At 41.2% G+C, this 22828-nt stretch overlaps 2 protein-coding genes across 2 annotated transcripts in view; one reads left to right on the top strand and one right to left on the bottom strand.

Moving 5' to 3' along the window:
* The window catches only part of LOC124711407 (fas-associated death domain protein), a 55796-nt gene extending 37462 nt beyond the window's left edge, over positions 1-18334 (bottom strand). The window contains exons 1-2 of the mRNA XM_047241466.1: positions 17918-18334; positions 17767-17835 (exon numbers count right to left, since the gene is read on the bottom strand). Coding sequence (XP_047097422.1) covers positions 17767-17835; positions 17918-18227 — 379 coding nt within the window. The 5' untranslated portion in view covers positions 18228-18334. The remainder of the gene's footprint in view (positions 1-17766; positions 17836-17917) is intronic.
* A 270-nt stretch (positions 18335-18604) lies between these two features.
* LOC124711406 (elongation of very long chain fatty acids protein 6) lies at positions 18605-21722 on the top strand. Its single transcript, XM_047241465.1, has 2 exons — positions 18605-19268; positions 20403-21722. The coding sequence occupies exons 1-2, from the start codon at positions 18949-18951 to the stop codon at positions 20953-20955; spliced, it is 873 nt and encodes a 290-aa protein (XP_047097421.1). The 5' UTR covers positions 18605-18948; the 3' UTR covers positions 20956-21722.
* The last annotated feature ends 1106 nt before the right edge of the window (positions 21723-22828 follow it).

Here is a 22828-nt window from a genome sequence, read left to right on the forward strand (position 1 = left end):
CTAAGTGATTTAAGTTGCTTCACTACTCCGAGGATGTTTACTTCTACGTTACTCACGTTGGTAGCTGTTCTAGATTCGAATTCTGGAATATTTACTTCGTCTTCTTTCGTGAAGGCATTTCGGAAGGCTGTGTTTAGTAACTTTGCTTTGGCAGCACTGTCTTCGATAGTATCTCCATTGCTATTGCGCAGAGAAGGCATTGATTGTTTCTTGCCGCTAACATACGACCAGAATCTCTTTGGATTTTCTGCTAGGTTTCGAGACAAAGTTTCGTTGTAGAAACTGTTATAAGCATCTCACATTGAGGTCCACATTAAACTTCAAGCTTCTGTAAAAGATCGCCAAACTTGGGGATTTTGCGTCTGTTTAAATTTGGCATGTTTCTGCAACAGTGTTCTAACCCATTTTGTGTACCAAGGAGGATCAACTCCGTTGTTTGTTAATTTATTTGGTATAAATCTCTCAACTACTGCCGATACTATTTCTTTGAATTTAAGCCACATCTGGACTACACTTACATTATTAATTTGGAATGAGTGGAGATTGTCTTTCAGAAAGGTGTCAATTGAATTTTTATCTACTTTTTTGAATAGGTATATTTTTCGCTTATTTTTCGAGGATTTGGGGATTACAATATTCAATCTCGCTACGACAACCCTGTGTTCACTAATCCCTGAATCAGTTTTAATACTCGTTATTAACTCAGGATTATTTGTTGCTAAGAGGTCAAGTGTGTTTTCACAACCGTTTACTATTCATATGGCCTCATGAACTAACTGCTCAAAATAATTTTGAGAATGCGTTTAGCACAATTTCGGATGATATTTTATGCATCCTCTGGAATTGAACATGTATTTTCGCCAACATATCAAGGGTAAATTAAAGTCACCACCTACTATTATCGTATGAGTCGGGTACGAGTTTGAAATCAAACTCAAGTTTTCTTTGGACCTTTCATCTGAACTGGGAGGTCGGTAAAAGGATCCTATTATCATATTATTCCGGTTGCCAACAATGACCTCTGTCCATACTAACTCACAGAAAGTATTTACTTCAATTTCGTGACAAGTTAAACTACTTCTGACAGCAACAAACACGCAACCGCCAACCGTGTTTAGCCTATCCTTTCGGAACACCGTTAGGTTCTTCGCAAAAATTTTGGCTGAGCTTATATCTGGCTTTAGCCAGCTTTCAGTGCCTATAACAATATCAATGGTTCCTGTATCTACATCCTTCCTGTGTTCACCCTGCACCCTTTGTGACTGAAGCCCTTCTTGTGTTTTCCCGAGACCCTCTAACCTAAAAAACCACCCAGTCCACGCCACACAGCCCTAGCTAGCAGTGAAGCCGCCTCCTGCGTATAGTGGTAGTGGACACCTGACCTACTCAGTGGAACCCGAAACCCAACCACCCTTTGGCGCAAGTCAAGGAATCTGCAGCCTACATGGTCGGTCGCAGAACCGCCTGAGCCTCTGATTCAGACCCTCCACTCGGCTCTGTACCAGAGGTTTGCAATCGGTCGTATCGACTATCCTGCAAATGGTCAGCTCTGCTTTCAACTTGCAAGCAAGACTGGCAGCCTTTACCACTCCTGTTAGCCGCTCGAAACCAGAGAGAATATCTTCTGATCTAAAGTGACACACATCATTGGTACCGATGTGAGCAACCACCTGCAGTTGGCTGCACCCTGTGTTCTTCATGGCATCCGGGAGGACCCTTTTCACATCTGGAATGACTCCACCCAGTGCGCACGCGGAGTGCACATTGGTTTTCTTACCCTTCTTGTCAGCCAAGTCCCTAAGGGACCCCATAATGCACCTAACATTGGAGCTCCCAACTATCAATAATCCCACCCTCTGTGATTGCCCAGATCTTGCAGGCTGAGTGGTTTCCTCTGAAACAGGACAAGCAACAGCATCTAACTCAGCGGCAGTGTCAGCCACAGACAGCACCTGGAACCTGTTTGTCAGACAAACTGGGGAGGTCTTATGTGCGGCTCCCTAGGAAGTCTTTCGCCGCCTACTTCGCTCCAGGGCGACCTCCTACTCTACCACAGGTGAGGGGTCAGCCTCAGTGCAAGCAGTAACTGGGTTGGCCACCGGTGAGGACCAATCAGAGGACTTGGACATGCTGGATGTCCATTCAATCCCCACGGCCGGCCCACAACAGTGGTGCTCATCCACTGCAGCCTCAAGCTGTGTAACCGAAGCCATCACGGCCTGAAGCTGAGAGTGAAGTGTCACCAACTCGGCTCGCATCCGCACACAACAATCGCAGTCCCTGTTCATACTAAAGACCATGGGAAACTAAACTATGCAGAGAAACAAACTATCGGCACGTGCTGCGCAACTCTATTGTAGACCCTGACGAAACTGCACGAACTGTGTCTAGTAATACTTACTTACTTTTGACTTAATTCCTTTGGGGGCATAGGGCATCCAGGAGAACTCGCCATCCGCCTCTGTCTTTGGCCATTTGCCTCAATTCTGCCCAGGTCTTGCCAACTCTTTTTGCTTCCCCTTCCACTGTCCTCTTCCATGTGCCGCTTGGTCTTCCTCTCTTCCTTGTTCCATGGGGATTCCATTCCAATGCTTTTTTCTCGATGGCTCCATCTGGTTTTCTTAAGGTGTGCCCCAACCAGCCCCACTTTCTCTCTCGTATCTGGTCTTCTATAGGTATCTGGTTTGCTATTTGCCAGAGCTCCTCATTACATATTTTTTCTGGCCACCAGATGCGTCGAGGGCATCTATTTATGAAGCTTTGTAACTAGGACGCTATCTTTTTATCCATTTTCCAGCTTTCACTGGCGTACAGAAGAACAGCCTTCACATTTGTATTAAAAATACGGATTTTTGTTTTGTACGTGATATTTCTGTTTTTCCATATTGGATACAATTGTATGAAGTCAATATTTGCCTTTTTAATGCGGTTTTTTACATCATCTCCAGCTCCACCGTCTTCTGCCACTATACTACCCAGATACAGGAATGAGTTGACAGTCTCCACCCGCTGCTCACCTATTAACAATGGCACCTCCATGTTCCCTGAATTTACTCTCATTTCCTTTGTTTTGCCTATATTTATCTTGAGGCCAGCAGCCTCTGCTTCTTCTTTCAGCAAGTTTAATTTAGCTTGCATATCAGTCAGCCTTGGAGCTAGTATAACTATGTCGTCTGCAAAATCCAAATCCTCCAGATGTTTGTGGATCCCCCACTGGATTCCTTATCTCCTGCCTGCTGTGACTCTTCTCATAACAGAGTCTAGAACGAGTAGAAAAAGTGTTAGTGACAAAATGCAACCCTGACGGACTCCAGTTGTTACTTTTATGGGCTCTGTCATATTTCCCTTGCGGAGTACGCAGCATTTGTAGCCATCATATAGGTCTTTTATGATGTTTAAGATCTCCTGTGGTATGCCATACTTCCGCAACACCTGCCAGAGCACTTTGTGTTTCACGGAATCGGAGCCCTTTTGAAAATCAATGAATGCCAGGTACATGGTTGATTGGAATTCTTTGCTTTGCTCTAAAATGATCCTAAGAGTGTTAATAAGATCAACACAACTGCGTTGTGCCCTAAAACCGGCCTGTTCTTTACAGTCGCTTTTCAAGGGATCCTTTAATTCTGTTTAAAATAATTCTGGTGAGGACCTTACTGGGCACTGACAACAATGTAATACCACGCAAGTTGTTACAGTCTGACAAATTTCCCTTTTTTGGGAGCTTTACCACCAAACCATTTTTCCACTCCTTTGGAGATTTCTCTTCAAGCCAAATATGCTTCAGCAAAGGATGGAGCATTTTGACAGTACTTTCACTATCAGCTTTTAAGAGCTGCCGAATCACTCAGGTGAAACTAAACAATTTGCCCGATTGTTGTTGTTGTTGTGGTCTTCAGTCCTGAGACTGGTTTGATGCAGCTCTCCATGCTACTCTATCCTGTGCAAGCTTTTTCATCTCCCAGTACCTACTGCAACCTACATCCTTCTGAATCTGCTTAGTGTATTCATCTCTTGGTCTCCCCCTACGATTTTTACCCTCCACGCTGCCCTCCAATACTAAATTGGTGATCCCTTGATGCCTCAGAACATGTCCTACCAACCGATCCCTTCTTCTGGTCAAGTTGTGCCACAAACTTCTCTTCTCCCCAATCCTATTCAATACTTCCTCATTAGTTATGTGATCTACCCATCTAATCTTCAGCATTCTTCTGTAGCACCACATTTCGAAAGCTTCTATTTTCTTCTTGTCCAAACTATTTATCGTCCATGTTTCACTTCCATACATGGCTACACTCCATACGAATACTTTCAGAAATGACTTCCTGACACTTAAATCAATACTGGATGTTAACAAATTTCTCTTCTTCAGAAACGCTTTCCTTGCCATTGCCAGCCTACATTTTATATCCTCTCTACTGCGACCATCATCAGTTATTTTGCTCCCCAAATAGCAAAACTCCTTTACTACTTTAAGTGCCTGATTTCCTAATCTAATTCCCTCAGCATCACCCGACTTAATTAGACTACATTCCATTATCCTTGTTTTGCTTTTGTTGATGTTCATCTTATACCCTCCTTTCAAGACACTGTCCATTCCATTCAACTGCTCTTCCAAGTCCTTTGCTGTCTCTGACAGAATTACAATGTCATCGGCGAACCTCAACGTTTTTATTTCTTCTCCATGAATTTTAGTACCTACTCCGAATTTTTCTTTTGTTTCCTTTACTGCTTGCTCAATATACAGATTGAACAACATCGGGGAGAGGCTACAACCCTGTCTTACTCCCTTCCCAACCACTGCTTCCCTGTATTTTACCCCTGCCACCTTTAGAATTTGAAAGAGAGTATTCCAGTCAACATTGTCAAAAGCTTTCTCTAAGTCTACAAATGCTAGAAACGTAGGTTTGCCTTTCCTTAATCTTTCTTCTAAGATAAGTCGTAAGGTCAGTATTGCCTCACGTGTTCCAGTGTTTCTACGGAATCCAAACTGATCTTCCCTGAGGTTGGCTTCTACTAGTTTTTCCATTCGTCTGTAAAGAATTCGTGTTAGTATTTTGCAGCTGTGACTTATTAAGCTGATAGTTCTGTATTTTTCACATCTGTCAACACCTGCTTTCTTTGGGATTGGAATTATTATATTCTTCTTGAAGTCTGAGGGTATTTCGCCTGTTTCATACATCTTGCTCACCAGATGGTAGAGTTTTGTCAGGACTGGCTCTCCCACGGCCGTCAGTAGTTCCAATGGAATATTGTCTACTCCGGGGGCCTTGTTTCGACTCAGGTCTTTCAGTGCTCTGTCAAACTCTTCACGCAGTATCGTATCTCCCATTTCATCTTCATCTACATCCTCTTCCATTTCCATAATATTGTCCTCAAGTACATCGCCCTTGTATAGACCCTCTATATACTCCTTCCACCTTTCTGCTTTCCCTTCTTTGCTCAGAACTGGGTTTCCATCTGAGCTCTTGATATTCATACAAGTCATTCTCTTATCTCCAAAGGTCTCTTTAATTTTCCTGTAGGCGGTATCTATCTTACCCCTAGTGAGATAGGCCTCTACATCCTTACATTTGTCCTCTAGCCATCCCTGCTTAGCCATTTTGCACTTCCTGTCGATCTCATTTTTGAGACGTTTGTATTCCTTTTTGCCTGCTTCATTTACTGCATTTTTATATTTTCTCCTTTCATCAATTAAATTCAATATTTCTTCTGTTACCCAAGGATTTCTACTAGCCCTCGTCTTTTTACCTACTTGATCCTCTGCTGCCTTCACTACTTCATCCCTCAAAGCTACCCATTCTTCTTCTACTGTATTTATTTCCCCCATTCCTGTCAATTGCTCCCTTATGCTCTCCCTGAATCTCTGTACAACCTCTGGTTCTTTTAGTTTATCCAGGTCCCATCTCCTTAAATTCCCACCTTTTTGCAGTTTCTTCAGTTTTAATCTACAGGTCATAACCAATAGATTGTGGTCAGAGTCCACATCTGCCCCTGGAAATGTCTTACAATTTAAAACCTGGTTCCTAAATCTCTGTCTTACCATTATATAATCTATCTGATACCTTTTAGTATCTCCAGGGTTCTTCCATGTATACAACCTTCTTTCATGATTCTTAAACCAAGTGTTAGTTATAATTATGTTGTGCTCTGTGCATAATTCTACCAGGCGGCTTCCTCTTTCATTTCTGTCCCCCAATCCATATTCACCTACTATGTTTCCTTCTCTCCCTTTTCCTACACTCGAATTCCAGTCACCCATGACTATTAAATTTTCGTCTCCCTTCACAATCTGAATAGTTTCTTTTATTTCATCATACATTTCTTCAATTTCTTCATCATCTGCAGAGCTAGTTGGCATATAAACTTGTACTACTGTAGTAGGTGTGGGCTTCGTATCTATCTTGGCCACAATAATGCGTTCACTATGCTGTTTGTAGTAGCTTACCCGCATTCCTATTTTCCTATTCATTATTAAACCTGCCCGATTAGGAACTTGTAATATGTCACAAAATTGGTTTACTTTCCAATGCAAACAAAAACTCGACAACTGTGGCTATTAGATATTAAATTTACATGCAGAAACTCAAGAAACTAAACTATTAAAGCACACAGTTGATACAATAAAATTTGCTCCTGGTTAGGAAATCGTAAATGACACAAAAGCGGTTGCTTCCCTGTTGCTGCATCTGTCTCGGTCGGCTACTGCTGCCTGACTGACTCATAGACCAACACCTACAGCCTATTACCCGCAACCCATGGGCTTACCTCTACTGAACATTTTGCCAAAGCTCAAAGGATTTCAGACCAACAACCTCCTTCCTAGTCACTGTGAACAACTATGTCCTCACCCACAATTACTTCTCCTTTGAACGCATTATCTACAAACAAATCTGGAGTATGGCTAGGGTCACCTGCTTGGCACCATTCTATGCCAACCCGTTCACAGGCCACCTAGAGGAATCCTTCCTAGTTACTCAAAATCCCAAACCCCTCACTTGGGTCAGATTCATCGATTTCATTTTCGTGATCTGGACTGAGGGTGAGAACAACCTATACACCTTCCTCCAGAATCTCAACACCTTCTTCCCCATTTGCTTTACCTGGTCCTACTCAGCCAAACGAGGAACCTTCCTTGACGTTGCCCTCCACCTCGAAGATGACAACATCAGTACCTCTGTCCATATCAAACCTACCAACCACCAGCAATACCTCCATTTTGACAGCTGCCACCCATTATGTACCAAGAAGTCCTTTCCACACAGCCTGGCCACCCATAGCCATCACATTTGTAGTGATGAGCAGTCCTCTCAAAACATACCTAGGGTCTCACTGAGGTCTTCACAGACCGTATTTACCCTCCCAACCTTGTACAAAAACTGATCTCCCATGCCTTATCTCACCAGTCACATACCCACCATCTCCCAAAAGTCCCATCGTCCAGCCAGAGGAGCATTCCCCTCGTGACTCAGTATCACCTAGGACTGGAGCAACTGAATCACATTCTCCGCCAGAGTTTTGACTACCTATTGTCGTGCCCTGAAATTAGGAATGTTCTACTCATGATCCTTCCCATCACTTCCACAGTGGTATTCCACTGTCCACTGAACTTTCCTACATAACCCATCCCTACATAAACCATGCTCCCAGCCCCTTGCCACATTGCTCATATCCCTGTAATAATTCTACACTCCTGGAAATTGAAATAAGAACACCGTGAATTCATTGTCCCAGGAAGGGGAAACTTTATTGACACATTCCTGGGGTCAGATGCATCACATGATCACACTGACAGAACCACAGGCACATAGACACAGGCAACAGAGCATGCACAATGTCGGCACTAGTACAGTGTATATCCACCTTTCGCAGCAATGCAGGCTGCTATTCTCCCATGGAGACGATCGTAGAGATGCTGGATGTAGTCCTGTGGAACGGCTTGCCATGCCATTTCCACCTGGCGCCTCAGTTGGACCAGCGTTCGTGCTGGACGTGCAGACCGCGTGAGACGACGCTTCATCCAGTCCCAAACATGCTCAATGGGAGACAGATCCGGAGATCTTGCTGGCCAGGGTAGTTGACTTACACCTTCTAGAGCACGTTGGGTGGCACGGGATACATGCGGACGTGCATTGTCCTGTTTGAACAGCAAGTTCCCTTGCCGGTCTAGGAATGGTAGAACGATGGGTTCGATGACGGTTTGGATGTACCGTGCACTATTCAGTGTCCCCTCGACGATCACCAGTGGTGTACGGCCAGTGTAGGAGATCATTCCCCACACCATGATGCCGGGTGTTGGCCCTGTGTGCCTCGGTCGTATGCAGTCCTGATTGTGGCGCTCACCTGCACGGCGCCAAACACGCATACGACCATCATTGGCACCAAGGCAGAAGCGACTCTCATCGCTGAAGACGACACATCTCCATTCGTCCCTCTATTCACGCCTGTCGCGACACCACTGGAGGCGGGCTGCACGATGTTGGGGCGTGAGCGGAAGACGGCCTAACGGTGTGCGGGACCGTAGCCCAGCTTCATGGAGACGGTTGCGAATGGTCCTCGCCGATACCCCAGGAGCAACAGTGTCCCTAATTTGCTGGGAAGTGGCGGTACGGTCCCCTACGGCACTGCGTAGGATCCTACGGTCTTGGCGTGCATCCGTGCGTCGCTGCGGTCCGGTCCCAGGTCAACGGGCACGTGCACCTTCCGCCGACCACTGGCGACAACATCGATGTACTGTGGAGACCTCACGCCCCACGTGTTGAGCAATTCGGCGGTACGTCCACCCGGCCTCCCGCATGCCCACTATACGCCCTCGCTCAAAGTCCGTCAACTGCACATACGGTTCACGTCCACGCTGTCGCGGCATGCTACCAGTGTTAAAAGACTGCAATGGAGCTCCGTATGCCACGGCAAACTGGCTGACACTGACGGCGGCGGTGCACAAATGCTGCGCAGCTAGCGCCATTCGACGGCCAACACCGCGGTTCCTGGTGTGTCCGCTGTGCTGTGCGTGTGATCATTGCTTGTACAGCCCTCTCGCAGTGTCCGGAGCAAGTATGGTGGGTCTGACACACTGGTGTCAATGTGTTCTTTTTTCCATTTCCAGGGGTGTAGATGCAAGTCCTGTCCCATACATGCTCTCACCACCGCCTACTCCAGTCTGCCTATTCCATCAAAGGCAAGGCTACCTGTGAAACCAGTCACGTGATCTACAAGCCAAGCTCTGCAACCACTGTGCTGCATTTTATGTGGGCACGATAACCAGCAAGCTCTCTGTCTGCATGAATGAATACCAACAAACTGTGGCCAAAAAACAGCTGGATCATTCAGTTGCTGATCACATTGTCTGACATGATGTTCATTTCAATGATTACTCACAGCCTGTGCCATCTGGATCCTTTCCACCAACACCACGTTTCTGAATTGTGCTGGTGGGAACCCTCCCTGAACTATATTTTACGTTCCTGTAACCTTCCTGTTCTCAATCTTCATTAGTCATTTTCCTTTACCCACCAATCCCCCTCCCTGTTCCCATTCCAGCACCACAGAACTCTCTTTTCTATCAACCCACTCACAGTCCGTTTGCTTCTCTCCTTTTCCAGTGCCCCCTGCTCCTCCACCTAACCCTAACCTCTCCCCACCTTGTCCTTGTGTGCTCACATAAGCAGCACTTTACTGTCTCCCTCCGTGCCCCAGCCTCCTCCTTACCCCCACCACCCAGATTGCTTCTCTCATCATCCATCATACATGCCGCTCGCAATCTGGCCTCAGCAGCCAGAGACTGTGTCTTGTGTGTGTGTGTGTTTTGCCTACTTCTGATAAAGGCCTTTTGGGCTGAAAGCTCACATATTTCACAGTCTTTTTGTTTTGTGTATCCACTGTATGATGAGTAGCAACTATCCTTTTCAAACATGTGACTCAGCTCCTCCATTGTATGGTGAGTAGCAACTATCCTTTCCATAATAAGTCATTATTCCACCCAAGATTTTTCACTGTTTTATTAAACTGAGGGTCAGATAATACCGACACTCATCAGCACCTTCCTTATTTGGAATTTGAATTATTAAATTCTCCTTTAAATCTGAGTCTATTTTGCCTGTCTCACATATTTTGCACAGCAAGTAGAACAGTTTATTTTGGCTGGCTGTTCCAAGCACTTAAATAATTCTGAGGGAATATTAGCTACTCCAACATCTTTGATTCATCCTAATTCTTTCAGTGCTCTGTCTAATTTTTCTCACAATACATTTTCTATATTCATGTGAATCCTAAGCCCTTTCTAAATTACTGCCTTCAGTTTCATTTCCCTTGTACAGTCCTAAATATTCTTTCAACTATAGTCTTCCCTTCTTTGCTCAGTATTGGCTAGGTGTCTGAGCTCTTGACATTCATACAGCTGCTTCCCTTTCCTCCAAAGGTCTCTTTAATTTTCAAACAGCAGCATCTATCGTCCCATAGCCATGTACACTTCTCCGTCTTTGCATTTCTTCTCTAGCCATTCCCGTTTTGCTATTTCTGTGAATCTCATTTTTTAGCAGTTTATATTCCCTTTAGACCACATCAGTTGCAGCATTTTTATATTTTTTCCTTTCATCAACTGAATTTGAGATATAGTGAGTTACCCAAAAGTTTCCACTGGATCTTCTCATTTTGCCTTCACTATTTCATCCCACAAAGCTATCCATTCAATTTCTCTCTCTTTTCCCTTGTCTCTGTCAATTATTGCCAAATTCTCCCTTTGTAACTCTCAAAAACCTGTGATTCCTTCAATTTATTATCCAGATCCCATCTCTTTAATTTCCCACCTTTCTGCAATTTCCATCTGCAATAACTTATGGCAAGAGAGTCCTCATCTACCCTTGGAATGCTTCACACTTAAAAATCTTGTTTTGATTCTATGTCTTACTGTTATGTACACTCTATGGAACCTTCTAGTGTCACCTTGTCATTTCCACACTTACAACCTTACAAAAGTATTAGCAATGGTTGAATTTGTATGATTGGTTGGTTGTTTTGGGGGGAAGAGACCAAACAGCGAAATCATCGGTCTCATCGCATTAGGAAAGGGCGGGGAAGGAAGTCGGCTGTGCCCTTTCGAGGGAACCATCCCGGCATTTGCCTGGAGCGATTTAGGGAAATCACAGAAAACCTAAATCAGGATGGCCGGACGCGGGATTGAACCGTCGTCCTCCTGAATGCGAGTCCTGTGTGCTAGCCACTGTGCCACCTTGCTCGGTATATGTATGTTTGTATCAGATGGCTTCCCCTTTACAATCCTTTCCCACAGACCATGTGCTCCTGCTATTACTCTTTTGCTTCTTATTCCTACTAATGAATTTCAGCTCCCCTCACCCCCCTCACAATTGAATATTCTTCTCCCTTAATAAACTGAATAATTTCTCTTATCTCATCATACAGTCTTTGGATCTCTTTCTCATCTGTTGAGCTAGTTGTTATATAAACTTGCACTGCTGCAGCGAGCATTGGCTTTGCTGTTTATATTGGCTACTATAATGCAGTCTCTATGCTGTTCATAAAAGCTTAATCACATTCATACTTCCTCATTCACTATTAAACCTACTCCTGCATTACCCCTATTTGATTTTCTGTTGGTAACCTTGTATTCACCTCACCATCAGCCCTGTTTTTTCTTGGCACCACATTTCAGTAATTCGCATAATACATCTTTAACCTACTCACTCCTCTTTTTAAGTTCTCTAAACTAGTTAAGGGATCTTAACATTCCACACTCAAACCCTAAAATGCCAGTCTCGTTTTTGCTGATGACAACATACTTCTGAGTAATCCTTATCCAGAGATTCAAATGAGGGCTATTTTACCCAATAGGATGCCATCACCATTTCGACACAGAGTAGAGCTGCCTATCCTGGGAAATGTTATGGCTGTAGTTTTCCTTTCCTTTCAGCCATTCACAGTACTAAAATAGCAAAACCATGTTGACTAAAGCTATAAGGCCAGAGATGGCAACCATCCAGACTTCTGAAAAGGCCCCTCTTCATGAACCATATATTTGCCTGGCCTCGTCAATGTGATTGCTCCTACAGTATGGACATATGTATCACTAAGGCATGTGAGCCACACCATGGAAGCCACACACTTCGTTAACTGGTACTCACATGCCTTACTCTCCAGATCATTTTAAGTCTTCTTGCTCTGTTACAGAGTCAGTAGCATAAGAATTTTTATCAACAGATTCATATTATAACTAAAAAAGAGTAGGCAACAGCATAGAAATCGAAATCTCGAAACAGCACTGCTGCAGCCCAGAGTCATGTAATTGCCAAGTATATATCCATACAACAAGTACAATCTCCTTGATGATGAAAAGTTATTATAAGAGATTAATGTAGCCTAAAAAAGTCCAATTAACGTAAGCATCTGCATCTGCTCATCTAAATTATGCCTATGCCTCTGTGAAAATTTCTTCAGTGTAGAGCCCTCCACAAGTCAGTTGGATGGACAATATGGGTTGGAGTGCTTTATGGTTGGTTCCACCATTTCTAATTTCGCTATTATTCCACCGTAGTTAACATTTGCTCTATATTTAACGCACATTTTTTATGAATAACTGAAATTGCAGGCATGCTCACTGTGATACATAACAGAGACAAATCTCCAATGAATAACTTGGTGATTAGTATGTACATAAATCAGCTATCAACAATGAACAATGCAAGGGAGGCATGGGGAGAGAGGGACTGAGGGTGGGTTACACTAAGCAACTTTCATTGAAATATGCAACACAAGCAACAATTAGATGGTCGAAAATGTGACAGGCATAAAATCACTCTGTAATGTAGGAGAACTACGCAGTGATCATTCAAGACAAACAGAAGAAACAAGTCTCTTGTAAGTTATTCAGAGCAAAAGATGCAATATTAAGAGTTTCTAGACATACATCCTGTCAACAACAGAACAGAATGCATGCAACAATGCTGGTAGGTAGGCTGAAGCAGGAGGGCTCGGATCTTGCAAGAAGAAGCACAGACCAAAAATACTGCCAATCACAAAAAATTTAACAATTGAGCCTACTGATGTCCATCACTAGAAGACGATAAATAGAGGCAAATCTCCTAAAACATAACAATTACACAAGAGAAAGGAGTGTGTAAAAGATATGAATGGTGGGAGTCAAAAGCATATGTCATTATTGCAATCTTATTACAAGACACCCCACATGAATCATGTGGGGTGGCTTGTGTGCCTCAGAGATACGTAGGTGTAACCACAATGGAGGGTATCTGCTGAGTGGCCAGACAAACGTGTGGTTCCTGAAGAGGGGCAGCAACCTATTCAGTAATTGTAGGTGCAACAGTCTGGATAAGTGACTGATCTGTCCTTGTAACATCAACAAAAATGGTCTAGATGTGCTGGCATTGTGAATGGCTGAAAGCTAGGGGAAACTGTAGCCATAATTTTTCCTGAGGACACGTAGCTCTACTGTATGGTTAAATGATTATGGTATTCTCTTGGGTAAAATTGTCCTCCATTCGGATCTCTGGGTGGAACTACTGAGGAGGATGCTGTCTTCAAGAGACAGAGAGAGAGAGAGAGAGAGAGAGAGAGAGAGAGAGAGAGAGAGAGAGAGAGAGAGAAACTGGCATCCTACAGGTCAGAGCGTGTAATGTTAGAGTCCTTAATTGGGCAGGACGGTTAGAAAATTTAAAAAGGAAAATGGGCAGGTTGAAGTCAGATATAGTGGGAACTAGTGAAGTTCAGTGGCAAGAGTGACAAGACTTCTGCTCAAGTTAATACAGGGTTATAAATGGACAAGACTTCTGCTCAAGTTAATACAGGGTTATAAATGCAAAGTTAAAAGCACCAATGCAGGAGTTGGTTGTGGGTAAGCTTTTATGAACAGCATAGTGAACGCATTATTGTAGCCTAGATAAATACTAAGCCCACACGCACCACAACAAGTTTATATGCCAACTAACTCAATGGGTGATGAAGATATTAAAGAAATGTATGGTGAGATACAAGAAATTATTCAAACAGTTAAGGAAGATGGAAATTTAATAGTGATTGGGGACTAGAATTCGATAACTGAAAAAGGTAGAGAAGGAAAAATAGTAGGGCCATAGTCCATATCAATTCAGGCAGGCTAGGAAAAAAATTTTACCTTCATAGTCACGGATCTTATTGAATTTAGCAGATGTGAAAATGAACAGCTTAGTAAGGAACACGTATTTTTTTGTTTTCTCCAAAAAAATTTCTGCTCCGAGATACAGCCCACCAAAGAGGATACTGTGCATACCATTCTGAAGATGCGAATTTTAGAAAATTTTTTAAAATGCTGTATCTTTGGAACAGTTCTAGATATTTTGTTGTTTTTTTTATTTGGTAGATAATTGCTTTATGATTACAAAGAAATCCTCCATTTGGACTTATCTGTCAAAGTTCTTTTACTATAGCTTTCAGAACTTTTTTTATAATTTATGCAAAAAAAATTTTTTTTTCAAAAATGCCAATCCATAAAGTTTGATTTTTTTTCTGTTGAATAGTACAATATATTGTTCTACATTCCCTCAAAAGGAGAGCTTCACCTTTTAGGTGGAACAGGTTTTATAAACAATTGTTATGATTATGGACAGGGGGGAAAAACATGAAACAGGAAGCCACCTAGTAGAATTCTGTATATAGCACAATTTAATCATTGCTAACACTTGGTTTAGTAATTGTGTATGTGGAAGAGACCTGGGGCACTGGAAGGTAATTATATAATGGTAAGACAGAGACTTTTGGGCCAGATTTTAAATTGTAAGACATTTCCAGGAGTAGATGTGACACCTGACCACAATTTATTGGCTGTGAACTGCAGATTAAAACTAAAGAATCTGCAAAATGTGGGAAATTAAGGCAATAGTACTTGGATAAGACTAAGAGCCTTTTCAGAGTTTCGGAGGGAGCATTAGGCAATGATTGACTAGAACGGTGGAAAGGAATACAGGAGAAATGAATGGGTAGTCTTGAGAGATGAAATAGCACGGGTGGCAGAAGATCATGTAGGTAAACAGACTAGTAGAAATCACTGGATATCACAGGAGATACTGAATTTAAATAATGAATGCAGACAATATAAAACTGCAGCAAACGAAGCAGGCAACATGGAATACAAATGTTTAATAAATGAGACTGGTAGGAAGTGCAAAGTGACTAAGCAGAATGGCTAAAGGATGGATGTAAGGATTAGAAGCATATTTCATTAGGGGTAACACAGATACTGCTTACCTGAAAATTAAAGAAGCGTTTGGAGAATAGAGAAGTAGCTGTATGGATATCAAAAGCTCAGATGAACGACTAGTGCTAAGCACAGAAAGAAAAGCTCAGAGGTGGAAGGAGTATATGGAGGGACTATACAAGGGAGATGAACTTGAAAGCAACATAATGGCAAGGGAAGAGCACGTAGGTGAGATGAGAGACATGATAAGGTGAGAACAACTTGACAGAGCACTTAAAGATCTAAGTTCAAACAAGTCCCCGAGAGTAGACAATGTTCCATAGTGATAGCATTGGGAGAGCTAATCGTAACAAAACTCTTCAACCTTGTGTGCAAGATGTACAAGACAGGCAAAATACCATCAGACTTCAAGAAGAAAGTAATAATTCCAATTCCAAAGTAAGCAGGTGTGAATATTAGTGAACTATGAGTTTAATATGAAAAACACAAATTCTTTACATAAAAATTGAAAACTAGGTAGAATCCGACTCCATGGATGATCAGCTTGGATTCCGGAGAAAAGTAGGAACACACGAGGCAATGCTGACCCTACAACTTATCTTAGAATATAGGTTAAGGAAAGGCAAACCTAGGTTTATAGTGTCTGTAGACTTGGAGAAAGATTCTGGCAATGTTGACTGGAATACTCTCCGTGAAATTCTGAAGGTAGTGGGGTAAATTACAGGGAGCATATGGCTATTTACAACTCTGACAGAAACCAGATGGTAATTATAAGAGTCACAGGGTATTAGAGGGGACCATTGGTTGGCAAGGGAGTGATACAAGTTTGTAAACTATCCTGATGTTATTCAATCTGGATACTGAGCAAGCAGTAAAGGAAACCAAGGAAAATTTGGTGTAGGAAGTAAAGCTTAGGAAGAAGAAATAAAAAATTTGATGCTTGCTGATGACATTGTAATCCTGTCAGAGACAGCAGACAACTTGGAAGAGTAGTTGAATGTGATGGACAGTGCCTCGAAAGGAAGATATACGAGAAATGAACATCAACAAAAGCAAAAATGAGGGATGCAGCTGAATTAATTCAGTTGATGCTGACGGAATTAAGATTAGGAAACAAGACACTTAAACCAACAGATGAATTTTGCTATTTGGGCAGTAAAATAAAGGATGATGGCCGAAGTAGACAGTATATAAAATGTAGACTGGTAATGGTAAGAAAAGTGTTAGGAAGCCTTTTTTGAAACTATTTGTCTGGAGTGTAGCCATGTATGGAAGTGAAACACGAGCGATAAGCAGTTTAGACAAGAAGAGAATATAAGCTATCAAATGTGGTGCTACAGAAGAATGCTGAAAATTAGATGGGTGGATCATGTAAGTATTACGGAGTTACTGAATAGAACTGGAGAGACAAGAAAATTTGTGGCACAACTGGACTAAAACAAGGGATTGGTTGACAAAACACATTCTGAGAAATCAAGCCATCACCAATTTAGTACTGGTGGGAAGTGTGGGGGGTAAAAATTATATAGGGGGACCAAGTGATGAATGCAGTACGAGGATTCAGAAGGATGTAGGCTGCAGTAATTATAAGGAGATGAAGAAGCTTGCACAGGGGAGAGTAGCTTGGAGAGCTGCATCAAACCAGTCTTCGGGCTGAAGATCACCACAACAACAACAAGAACAACAACACGACAAGATGAGGAATGGAAGGGGAAGAGTGTAAGATGTAGGGTTTTGCGATAAAATAAGCAAAGTGAAAAGTAATGAACTGCCTGTTGGCTTCTGTCTCTGTTTTTTTTGCCGACATTCGTCTGATGATTTTTCTAATGTTTCACCAGTCCACCACCAGCAATGGAGGTGAAACTTTGACAATGCCAACTACTCATGATGGCGAAATGTTAGAAAAATCATGAGACGAGTGTCGGCCGAAAAACCCAAGACAGAAGCCAACAGGCAGTTTGTGAACAAGTGAGCACGAAAGCCTTTTAAATTTTGTAAAGTGAAAAGTTTTTCTGGAACTTGTAAAACAAAAATAACAAGGTTTGGATCACTCTACTAATATAAATGGCACATTTTTATTTTCCTGTGCTCTACTTCCCCACTCTGATTTTAACAGAGAAGAGAAAAGTGTCAGCAACAATGAAGTCACAAAATACAGAGAACTTACTTAAAATCTAACAATAAATGAACATGTAAATCCATCTTGAATCAAAACTGTAATGTGCAAAGATACACAGTAGACTGCTTACCCAAACATGGCAATAAACGAACAAGGAAATTTATGAGCAGTACTTGTCTACATGCAGGGCATTTTTTGATATTCTTTTCTGTATATAGACAGCACGGCACCGTAAAGAAATTTATGGCTATGTGACTTCAGTGTTAATCACAATGTACTTAGATTTTCTTACTTCCTTTACAAAAAACTAAATTTAAAATTACAAAGTACAGTCAGGTACAATGTGCAGAGCTAGGGCAGTGTGCGCATCATAAAAATATAATTTATTAAATAACAGGTGGATCTTCTATACTACCTTATCTTTAGTGAGGCAACAACAATTACGAACCTCTAGGCGGAAGAGATCGCGTTCCGAAGACGTCATTCTGACTCTCAGTACTGTTCGACATCTGTCTTCCTAGATGCACAGCAAAACACCATATTATAAAGACGGTTTACTTCAGTCAATAATTTTAGAAACTTTTCATGTTATCACATACCATAAAAATCGTCGTCGATTCCATTTGATATTGAATCTCCATTATTACTGAACGAATGCAAGCGTTGTGGATCGCGGATTCTGTCCCTAATACATAGCAGAGGTTTCACGTTGTCTGGGCTTATATAATCTCGTTTTTCTAACAAACAAATCAGTTCTTCCAAATTTTTTATCGAGCTACAACGTCTTTTTGAGTTTATTATCTGCGCGTATTCTAACACAAAATTATTGAGTTCTGGTGGACTAACATAGTTAGACTTTGATATTATAGATTCCTTTAACCGAATGTATGTGTTTATATTTGGTGGCATGTTTACAAAATAATAAATATTATGCCAAATCACATATAAACATCACAACTAAGAACATATACACACAGTACACAGTCACCTGCCCCCAACACGATCAAAGATGTCACACAGCGATATACAGAGATAACATATAGCATATTTTACTCATGGCAGATTTTCATTGCTAATTTCTTACTCGCAAGCAATTACCGAGACTATCTAGTTGGGTGATATATCAATGAGGTTTCCAGCCAATCTTTCTTGTATTCAACACATTTTCTTTAGAAAAATGTGAAAGTATTGTCACTGATACGGAGCATGAATTTTGCTAGGATGTTCTTTGACAGTGACAAACATTGATTGGTTTTTACCGCCATCTGGTGGCAGACGGCGAAATCTGTGAATACTGAATGGAACGGATGACGGTTGTTGAGTCAGTGAAGGCGCAACGCTGGAGGTAGTAGGGAAGGAGGAGAGCGGCGTTAGAAGAACGTAGCGACTCGCTACAGGGTCTTTGAACGCGGCTCACCTGCCGGGAAATATCAGTTCGACTTAGTAAAATAGAAAGTGTGTATCTTCATTACGTGCCGATAGTGTGCCGGTAGGGTTGAAGTGTTGTGATTATCTCCTACTGCCTGCAGTGGTTTGATGTTATACGCTTATTTATCGGCATCGTGCACGTTGCGGAAATTAGCGACCAAAGAAAAATTTTCTTGCCGGTTCAAGATCTTAGCCATCTACGATGAACAGCTACATGGAAATAACTTTGCCAAATTACTCATACGTGTTTAACTTCGAAGAAGAATTTGAGCACCAGGACACCAGAGTATGGATGACAAAAAACTGGACCAATGGGTTTTATTACTGCGGGATTTATATGATATTCATTTTCGTTGGTCAGCATTATATGCAGAGCCGCCCACGATTCGAACTTCGTGGGATTCTATCTTTGTGGAATACAATGCTCGCAGCTTTTAGCATAATCGGCGCATGCCGAACAGCCCCAGAATTTTTTCATGTGCTAAAGAATTACGGTCTGTATCACTCCGTGTGTATTCCAAGGTGAGTACGAAACTGTTTCCGATTTACTTTGCTATTCATTAAGAAACTAAGGGATAGACATCTACGTTTACTTTGTCAATCAAACTGAAAACTGCTTTTTATGGTAAGAGTAGAACAAGCGGAAGTGGGGCGAAACTACCATTCTTGAGATTTTTGTGTGTGAAACCAGCTACCTCAATGACCGGTTCTCCCTACTGTACAGTATGTGTGTCGGGCGATGCTTAATGCGATCGCAATAAGCATAATGCTCTTTCGTGTGTCTCATGTAGAACAGCTCCATTTCTGATAATTGCAGTAACGTGCACTGCCAAGGAAGACTTGCGTATACATAATTTGTACGAAAGAAAAGACTAATTTGAAGTATTGTGCGAAGTGTTTTGGAATGAGTTTTACGTATCAAAGTGATATACCAGTTGAGGGGGAGGGATTGTTCAGTGATTGAAACAAAATTTTACAGCTGTTTGATAGCTGTATATAGTGTCACACTTTTCTGTGCTCTACATTTTCGTCATATGTTTTGGAAATAATCATGTTGGAGGGTGGTCGTGGTACAAGTGTGAATTTTGCCAAGACTTGATGCGTAAAGTGCCGTACACTGGATTCATTCCAACAGTAAGGCAAAAAGGCGCCATGAACACAATAGTACTGATGCTTAGACATCTTTATGTACTGGGAATTAGTCTTCCAAAGTTACTGTCAAAATAAAACCGCTGTAAGCGTTTGTTTCATACGGTAGAGACAGTTGTCTCACGTAAAATAAAGTGGGTTTTTATTTGATGTGAAGTTTCATAATCACATTCACCCTGGGTACATGGTTATGAAAACGCCTGTTCAATGTGATTTTCTTCGCAAAGGAATGGAACAGTCATGCGTCATCAAACTGTCAAAAGTGTAGCACTCGGGGGAAAAAAATAAAACAATCACAATGTGAGTTAAATCTGCATTATTTGCTGTAACATGACGATTGCTACATTTGGATCTTTTTAGCCAGAATGGTATTTAGCACAATTTTCCTTAACACAGTGCTCTTTATTCTGTAATTTCTGTCAAATCAGTGTTTTGTAATTGTTATGAAATTGAAATTGTATCGTCAGATTTCATTTACAGTACTTTTTTCTTTTCTCTTTGCAACAGCTTCATTGAGCAGGACAGAGTGTCTGGCTTCTGGACGTGGATGTTTGTGCTATCAAAACTACCAGAGCTTGGAGACACAGTGTTCATTGTGTTACGAAAGCAGCCTCTGATTTTTCTTCATTGGTACCATCATATTACAGTTTTGCTGTATTCTTGGTACAGTTACACCGAGTACACTGCCTCAGCAAGATGGTTTATTGTGATGAACTACTTTGTGCATTCGGTAATGTACTCCTATTATGCACTGCGAGCTATGGGTTACAGACCTCCACGTCAGTTGGCGATGGTAGTAACTACACTACAGTTAACTCAAATGATAATTGGCTGTGCGGTAAATATTTGGGCGCACCAGATCCTTGAGGCAGGGCAGCAAGAGTGTCACATTTCACGCACAAATATAAAGCTTTCTATAGCGATGTACTTCAGTTATTTCGTTTTGTTTGCAAGGTTTTTCTACAAGACATACATTGATGGTGGGCATAAGTCAAAGGTTACAACAACAAATGGCATAGCTTCTGCAAAGTATATAGGAAGCAAAGCCAAGGTACAGTAATGTGTAATGTCTTGCTTTGACATGTTTGCTCTTTGGCTTATAAATGTCGAGTGACAGATGTGTTCTTAAAAATAAATGGCTGTGTAGTTCGCTACACACAAATTCTGTGCTTTTCAAATTTAAAGGCATTGTTTCATAAAGGAAAGGCAAATGTGAACACATCTAAATTGCCAGAGGAATATAAATTAGTCTAGTTGTTCACAATAGTATGTACTGAGGAAATATGGCTGTTATGAATGCAGCTTAGAAATTTTGGGCCTATTGAAGATACTGACATAGTTATGGGACCCATTTGCATTTATATGAAACATTTTCATTCCTCAGGTAACTAAGCTTGTTATATTTACCTTTCCTTTCTTGGAACATAGTGTGCTTTATTGTTGCTTATTTATTGAAGGACTCTGTGTTGGAAGTATTATTGAAGTGTGGAAAAAACAGAATTGAATAATTCTGGTTGAATATGGACACTATCATACCAGTTGTCTTCTACAACTGCTGTATAATTTCTGCCAAACATTCCTTACCTGCTGAAGTTCAGGGAGTTGTGTAATAAAATCAGAAATTCCTGTGAGTTCTATTTTATACAAATGTTTTTTGTTGTATTGTTTATCTTTTATAAGAAATTTGTTTAAATGTTTGAGTGCTGGTGACACTCAGAAATTGTTTTTGTTTTACAGAATTGATAGCTGTGCATTTCTGTACACTGTATTTGTCATCTGTAAGATGTGTGAGAAACTGAAACTCAAATTAAATAACAGTTAACATTACTTAATGTTGTTGCATTTCCACATCCATCTTCCCAACTTGTTCTACAGAGGACAATCCAACCAACCAACAATAGAATAGTATGCTCCTCTATAAGATCAAAACTTGTAAATGTAGTGAAATGTGAAAGCTCTCTGGTAGTGACTTGTAGTCTTCATTTTTCTGTATGTCCAATGTTTTATAGAATTGGTGCTTTAAAATTTACTTCTGTTCAGCATGCTGAAACTTCTTAAATATTTGCATGGTGATGGTAGTAACTACACTACAGTTAACTCAGACGATAATTGTGCCAAATTGTTTACATTCTGCACATCTGGCAACCTAGTGTCCACTGTCACACAGTTATTGCAGTTAATCAACAAGACACATAAACATGCATTGCTATATATTATTGGGCTAGTTTCGATACTTTGTCATAAATAGATTTTCAGCATGTATTGAATCTGAAATCTACTTGCTTCTAGTTTTTGGTGATTGGCCAGTCCCATGAATCTCTTGCAGATTAATTTTGGAAAATGTGAAATTTTGTTTTTAATCATATGGACTCGTTTGTGTGGCTGCTGCAACAGTATCAAATGTAAAAGCATAATTGGTTGGTTTCATATACTGTCCATAAATCATACTCAGGTCTGCCTTTGAAGATTTTGTAACAGAATATAGGCAACTTGATAGTTGTGACAGAGAACAAGTTGCAATCAAGGAAGAAAAAAGTTATTATGGTACAGTGTCTGATATTAAATAATACGAGCATTGGAAAGGCAGTGCAACACTTTGTTCTAGTGCCGTACATTGTGAAAGTAATCATATTAACCCACCTTGCGATGGAGTTCTGTACATAAAAACTAGAATTTGTGTCCTATTTTTAACTGCATTACTTTGTTTGGGCATAGCTCTGTCTAGTGAGTGTATACTACAAAGTTTTTCATTTGTTGTAGGGATAGTTCACATACATAAATATTTATGGCTGTAATGAATTTGTAATAGATGGAGGCAGTTTATTAATGCTGTATCAAAATAATCTAGTGCTCTTTGCTGTAAGAAAGTGCTGCTACACATTTGTTTTTTGAATAGGTACAGCAGCAGCAAGCCAGATGTTGACTTTTGTAAA

This window comes from Schistocerca piceifrons, chromosome 8 (assembly GCF_021461385.2).
Source record: "Schistocerca piceifrons isolate TAMUIC-IGC-003096 chromosome 8, iqSchPice1.1, whole genome shotgun sequence".
NCBI lineage: Eukaryota > Metazoa > Arthropoda > Insecta > Orthoptera > Acrididae > Schistocerca > Schistocerca piceifrons.

Coding starts and splice junctions, on each gene's coding strand:
- LOC124711406 (XM_047241465.1), top strand. CDS start 18,949: ATGAACAGCTACATGGAAATAACTTTGCCAAATTACTCATACGTGTTT. Junction 19,269..20,402: donor CACTCCGTGTGTATTCCAAG/GTGAGTACGAAA, acceptor TCTTTGCAACAG/CTTCATTGAGCAGGACAGAG.